The sequence below is a fragment of the Pocillopora verrucosa genome, chromosome 3 (assembly GCF_036669915.1).
Source record: "Pocillopora verrucosa isolate sample1 chromosome 3, ASM3666991v2, whole genome shotgun sequence".
In the NCBI taxonomy this organism is placed as follows: domain Eukaryota; kingdom Metazoa; phylum Cnidaria; class Anthozoa; order Scleractinia; family Pocilloporidae; genus Pocillopora; species Pocillopora verrucosa.
The window spans coordinates 14,002,629-14,009,959 of NC_089314.1; the positions used below are offsets into that span (position 1 = coordinate 14,002,629).

Here is a 7,331-nt window from a genome sequence, read left to right on the forward strand (position 1 = left end):
TGCAAGGATCCAAACTTCTGCCTTCATATGGTTAATGGAAAGCCAAAACTTAAAGAAAGTCATTCTCCACACTCAGGTTATTGTAATATTTCCTGTCATTAGTGACAGGATCCTCTTCATCACTCAACTCTGAAGGTGATTCACCAATTTCAGTGTCAGAATCAAAAAGAGAATTTGGCTCAATGCGCACCTGTTTTGTCCCTTTTGAATCCCAGCTTACAACATATGTCCTGTTCAAATAAGGCAGAAAAAACTCTAGTACCATTCTAAATCTCTTATAAGATTTAAAGCCAGTAAAATGGGAGAAGTATTTTACTTCTCTTTCTGGACAGTCACACAAGGACCTTAGAATATTTATTGAAAACCTGTGTGTGCATGGAACCTCTATGTCAACTTGTGTCGCCCTGGAAAAAAATTGTCTCGGTTTGTTTCATCAAACTTCCCTTCTCTCTCCAATGCTGTGGCTGTTATCTCAGCTTCTAGAATTTCTTGCTCTTCCTGAAGTTTTGATCTCTTTGCAGGTAAGGACCTTTCTTGCGCTTGGGAAGTCCATGAAAACACTGAAGGACCCACAAGGGTACTCCTGAGTCATCAGGTCGGTGTGACAGGTTTTATGGTGCAATGGATTCTCAAAACATGTGTACCTTGCATGTAACTGTAATTGCTAAAGTTGGAGGAGTACAAGCTCGAATCATGTTGGACAGCAGCTCAAGTTTGCTTACAGAACTGAACCTGAAGCCATACTGAACTGAAAGGAGGGTCATAGAACAAATGTATGGGATTGTGGACAAACTTGATGAGATATACAAGGTCCACGTTGAATCAAACGCCATTGAGGGCTTTGAGCTTGAGCTACGTTGCATAAATGCAGAGAAACTAGTGTTAACTCACCTCCCTAACCCAAGAATCTCGGGGTTAAGGGAGGCCAACAACCGCATAAGGAGACTACACTTCAGTGAAGAAATAGTAATGGAAGATAACTTGCCAGTCCATGTGATCCTTGCTGCTGCAAATATCCAGCACATCAAAAAAACTGAACCAGCTGTCCTAGGAGTAGATCCAGACGTTGATCCTGGTGCAGAGTAGACCATGCTGGGTTGGGTGTTCACAGGAAAGTTAATGCCGTTAAGTACGGAGACGGAGAAGGGTTTCTTCTAAATTCAAGCCAAGGTGAATTAGAGCAGATGTGTTCGCAGGAGATCCTAGGACTGACTGATAAAGCTGACGTGCAGCAGTTTTTCCATGACGATTTCAAAGATTTGAAGAATGTTTGGATGATGGAACGTATTCAACAAGGTTGTCATGGAAATCAGATCACCCCCCTCTGCCCTGAAACAAACAACTGACTATTGGAAGGCTAAGAAGTACAACACAGAGACTAGAGAGGATGCAGCGACTTAAAGAGTACCATATGGTTAGGACAGAACAATTAGCAGAAGGAAGCTCGGAAGAGGTGCCCGAAACACCTGTGGGGGAGGTCATCCATTATATTCCTCATCAACCAGTGATCCAAGGCCAGGCCGACTCAACAAAGATGAGGATAGTTTATGATTGTTCAGCAAAGACACATTGTCAAGTACCTTCCTTGAACGACTGTTTGAAAGTAGGACCCCCTTTACAACCCACGTTATTTGACCTCCTTGAAAATCGCATGAAGATGTTGTGTATCACCGGAGATATTCAAAAGGCCTTTCTTCAAATTAAAGTGGACCTAAGAGATAGAGATGCCTTTCGCCTTCTATGGTATGAGAACCTCGACTCAAGAATGGTGAGGCAGTATTGTTTCACCAGAGTGATTTTTGGGTCAGGACCAAGCTCATATATTCTTGGGGCCACACTTCAAAAACATGTGAGCCAGTATGCTGATAAGTACCCCAGTACTGCTGATGAGTTGCTAAAAAACATCTATGTTCAATCAGGTGGTGATTGTGTAGAAGAGCTGATCAATTTCAAAAAGGAGGCCACGTGAATAATGGAAGAAGGTGGGTTTCACCTGCACAAGTGGCACAGCAACATTCCAGAGTTAAAAGAACCACAGCGAATTGATGATGAAACCCTACTATCACAAGCAAGCTCGACCTATGCAAAGTTAGTGGTTGGAACCCATTCCCAAGAAACAAAGATACTTGGAGTCCCTTGGAACAAGGCAGAGGACACAATCTCAGTTGGTTTCCTAAAGCCATTGGGAACAATGAGTGACGGTCCCCGTACTAAGAGAAAGATGTTATCAGCCATTAATGGTGTTTATGACTTGTTGGGACTTGCAGAACCAGTGACCATCACGGGAAGGATCCTGCACAGTGAGGTTTGCTTAAGGAAGCTGAGGTGGGACCAAGTGGTACCAGGCGAGATACAAAGATCTTGGAACAACTGGCTGAAGGGAATGGAGAAGTGTCCATCAATAAATGTTCCGCACAGTGTTGTGAGTAAAGATGTGAGAAGAATTGACCTTCATGGTTTTGCTGATGCAAGCAAGCTAGCAGTTTCAGCAGCCTTTTACGCACTTGTATTTCATCATGTTGCTCCAGTTCACTAGAGCCTGCTTGTTTCAAAGTCAAGAATAGCACCAAAACACCTGTCAATCCCACGGTTGGAGCTTATTGCAGCACACACCTTGAGCAAATCGATGAATCATATGAAGCAAGTAATGGAAGGTCAGCTAGTTGAAGAGTATCACTGCTGGGTCGATAGTCCTACAGTGCTGTACTGGATTAAAGGTCATGGGACGTGGTCACAGTTTGTTCTAAATCGTACTGAAGTGAAGACAAGCAATACCTGAAGTAGCACCATGTCCCAATGAAAGACAAACCCAGTGACCAAGGAAGTAGAGGCACAGAACCCTGTAAGATGGGAGAGCTTTGGTTTAAAGGACCAGACTGGCGAAGTTGTCCGGGAAAATGGCCACAACAACCTGAGGTGTTGGAAACCGTAGAAACAGCAAAAGAGAGTGTGAAGCCTAAGTTCGAGAAACAGCTTCTTGCCAAATAAGAGGAGAAAAATCCAATTGTGGACCAGCTTCTTAACAAGTATGCATCCTATCAGAAGCTTCTGAGGATAACTGCCATTGTGAGACGATTTATTGGCAACTGCAAGAAGGAAGCGAAACAGAAGGGACCATTGACAACAGAAGAAACACAAGCAGCAGAGAAGTACTGGATTCACCACGCCCAGGCATCTCAGGATGTCAAGTCAGATGTGGCACTGAAGAAGGATGACGATGGAATATTGAGATGTGTCAGAAGTGTGAAGGATTACAACCCAATCTTTCTTCCCTGAAGTTGCAAGCTAGCTTTCCTTATTGTTAAACAACTCCACAAGCAGATGATGCATGGGGGAGTCTCAATAACTTTATGTCGCATGTAACGCTATCGGAGGAAGCCATTGTCCACTTCACCTATCTTGGAGACTAGATTGCCACTTTTCAGAACCAAACTATCAGACCCTTTTGTCGTGACGGGAGTAGATTTTGCAGGACCAGTGTACTTTAAGATTATAAAGTCAAATACAGCAAAGGCATACATCGTACTGTTCACTTGCGCTAGCACTAGAGCAGTCCATTTGAAGCTATGTCGCAATCTGTCTGCCATATAATTTCAGAGAGCCTTAAAGAATTTACTGCCAGGCGAGGATGTCCCCAGACCATTGTGAGTGATAATGGCAAAACATTCGTGGCTACTGGAAATCCCTCATCAAAAGGGACCACAGCTTGGCAAATTCATGGGGATGCTGAACCTTAAGTGGAAGTTTAACTTGACCCGGGCCCCTTGGTGGGGAGGCTTCTTTGAGCACCTGATTGGCATTATGAAAAGGTGTCTGTCGGAAGTGATTGACCGAAGTCTGCTCAGCTGTGAAGAGTTGGAAGAAGTCCTGTTAGACAGTGAAATCTGCGTGAACAACAGGCCATTGTGTTAGCAGGGAGAGGAATTTGAGCAACCAGTGCTCACCCCAAACACGTTACTTAGAGGAAGGCCAAACCCAATCTTAGAGGGGGATGTTGAGAAGATTGGAGAGGAAGAAGTAACCAGATGAATGAGGTTTCTGCAGAAAAGCAAAGAGCATCTTCGAAAGAGATTCGTGAAGGAGTATGTGCACGCCCTTGAAGAAAGACAGTGGCCACCCACCAGTAACATTGCCGAGATCCTGAACACAGGAGCGCTGGTGTTGCTTAAAGATGAAATTTAAAGATTTAACTTAAATGGGGGGAGGGTGTCGTGACTGTTTTTTTTTTTGAGTTGTGTAACTTTTGTGATTGACAACCTCGTTTTGAAATCATGTGAGCCTCAGTTCAAATTACGTACCTCGTGGAAAATATGCATCGGTGACGTTTTGAGAGAGGAGAGATTTTGAGTTGTGTACAACATTTTGTGAAGATTAAACCTTCAATTCGAGAACCTAAAGTGAGTTATTTGGTGTCTCTGGAAAACGGAATTTTGGTTCCCACAAGCCAGAATTTTAAAAAATTAGACCAGCTTAGTTCCTCGACACTTTGGCCCCGGTGCAGTCCATCAGACTGCAGACTTAGCTGCCTGGTTACAAATTTCTACCTATTAACGTTTCTACTGAGAACCCTGCATGCCGTTTGGTTTTCATTCACAGTCTGATGGCATAACTGCTGCTGCAGATGAGAGGGGACAAAAGAAAAATCCCAAGACATGCCACATTGACCTTTCTGTTAGCAACAAGGAACGTGATAAGGTGAATTTTAAAATTATTATTAGATACAAAGAAACACATTACAGGAATTTCTCTTCTATCACACATATCAGAAACGTAGTTAACATGTGTAATTCAAATATGTCCAGTCCTTATATAAGCTTAGAATAAGAAGAATGACTTTATTGGATAACACGATTACTGGTAGAACCCGTAGTTCTCATTGTGGTCCACTAAAACTTCAAATTCAAATGGCAAAAATACGAAGTAAAAATACAGTTAAAAATTAAAATTAACAAAAGTTAGTTGCAAACTGCGTGTGGATACTGGTGGTGAACATTGAAAGCATTGAAAGAATTTATTAGAAAATCGTCGGGACAGAAACGCTATAGTTAATGAGCCAAAAAAGAAGTAAAACAAGACTACCAAAGTAAATACCAACATTTTTATTGGTGAACTCAAATACAGTTGATTGCAATACTGATCGTTTTTAGTGTTAACAAAAAGTTTTTTAGAAATTGATGTGTGAGTTCTTACAAGTTGCTTAAAAGCAGTGTTCTCAACATTTTACAAGATACAAAATACACAGTTAAAAGTAACAAGTGAAACAATGAAATCAGTTTAGCCATATCTGTAACAGGATATTTGAGATGTAGTAATTAAGGGAAGTATAACATGTGGTATTAAAAACAAAAACAAAGAGATGTTGCTGTTGAAATGGTATGATTTTAACCTTGCCTTGGGTAACTTACTAAATAACACAACTGAATATTTCCTTAGTACTCATGTTCCTGTAAGGGAGTTAAAAAAATTAACAAGAGAAGAGAAATTGTATAACACAACTACAATATTGACGGAAGGTAGTGCTCTTAAACCATTTGTGTGGTTTCGTAGATTTTAAAATTTTTATGCCTTCCCTGGAACATAATTTTGTTTAAGTCTTGTAATTACTTACTGATTAGGTTGTTTATAGTGTCATTAGCAAGTAAACTTTACTATCATTTTGTTTGGCAGGGCTTGAATGAGAGTTTAAGAAAAGGAGAGGTAATGTTCATACATCTAAATATGACTTAATAAGGGGAGGAACTTTGAAATTACTGAAGTTGTTGGTCTGGTATATTGTATGTTTTCTTCCCCTGTCTGTAACATAATTTTCTTCAAGCCTTATAATGGGATATCAGATGTCATCTGAGAGTCTGTTGTTATTAGAAAGCTGCTTATAGCATCATTAAAGCAAGTAAACTTGTGAATTTTTTATCCACCCTGGACTAAACGAAAATTTGAGCAAATAGATAACTCTTGTATTGCAAATGCTTGGAAGAGCAGTTATGTTGCACTTGCTACAAGTTATAGTTTTCCTTTAATCTGTGATTCACTATTGGCTATACATGTATTTTAAATCTAAATATCACTGCAAGGGGAGGAACTGTGAATTTACTTGGGTTGTTTTGCATGCTATAATTTTCTTATTCCCTGCCTGCTACATGATTTTCTGTAAGTCTTCAAGTGGGATATCAAATAACAACATCTGGGAGTCGGTTCCTTTGAGGAAGCTGCTAAAAGCTGAGGAAGGTACAAATACCAGCAAACCAGAGAATTCTAATATTTTGGTTCTTTTGACAATCATGTGATAGCTCTTAGCAGTAAAGCAGAAACGAGGTAAAGTATTCAAACATAACTCATGCCAATTTTTAGGTTTCTTTTAAAAATATAGAAAAAATCTAAACAATATTCAGTGACACCAAATAGCTTCTACTGAAGTTGCGCAGCGTTTCATTGTAAGATATCATTTCGGATTATAAAAATTCCTGGTCACTACTTAGAGGATAAAAAAAACAAAACGCAGAAACTAGCTCAATGGGTTAAACTGGTCAAAATGGTCAAACACGCTGAACTGGTTCAACGGCTTATAATGGTCAAACTAGTTGAAATGGCTCAAACCGACAAAACGCATAAACTAGCTTATTGGTCAAACGAACTGAAATGGTTCGTGTTTAATAATTAAGGTCATACTATCTGAAATAAATCAAACCGACAAAACAAAAAAAACTAGCTGAATTGGCTTAAGTGGTTAAAATACTGTAAAAATTCCGAAAATATTTTTAAAAGGACCTTTTTGAGGGGCTTATTTTTTTAAGGGGCTTATTTACAGGAGGGACATTTGCGTTTCAAAATTGACTGGGCTTATAATTGGAGGGAAATTTGTGTCGAAATTTTTGAATGTCCAACTGGTAATATGAGGGTTTTAGCTAAAAATTCGTCAATCACACCGAAAATGCCAAGTTCAAACACAACGGCAATAAAATATATTAGAACGGAAATACAGTAAAAACAGTAAAGTAGTTCAGGCTCAAAGTTCATAATAACTATGAAAGCTCATATCGCTTGAGGAGCACCAGAGGGAGTTTGGGTTCAGGGTGGCGGGATTGAACTTCCTTGCAAATACTTTGTCAACAAGCCGAAGGAATTTAAAGTGCGAGTGAAGAGCGAACTGTGTGAAAGACAATAAACTTCAACACTTGTTGACCACATTGCTTTAGTGCACAGAATCATTCTTTTATGACTAAAAAAGGCTTCCTAATAATGGTGATTATGTGTAGTTTGCTTTGGTTTGTATAATTGAGGATAATTTCCAAATACAAGCCCCTGGAGGCTTATATTCGGAGGGGCTTATTATA

At 40.0% G+C, this 7,331-nt stretch overlaps 1 protein-coding gene across 1 annotated transcript; it reads left to right on the forward strand.

The window, feature by feature from the left end:
• Positions 1-1,387: 1,387 nt before the first annotated feature.
• On the forward strand, positions 1,388-1,969 carry LOC131773337 (uncharacterized). The gene has a single exon (XM_059089326.2). The coding sequence runs from the start codon at positions 1,388-1,390 to the stop codon at positions 1,967-1,969; it is 582 nt and encodes a 193-aa protein (XP_058945309.2).
• The last annotated feature ends 5,362 nt before the right edge of the window (positions 1,970-7,331 follow it).

Excerpts from the sequence above, each read along its gene's own strand:
- LOC131773337 (XM_059089326.2), top strand. The coding sequence starts at position 1,388 with ATGCAGCGACTTAAAGAGTACCATATGGTTAGGACAGAACAATTAGCA.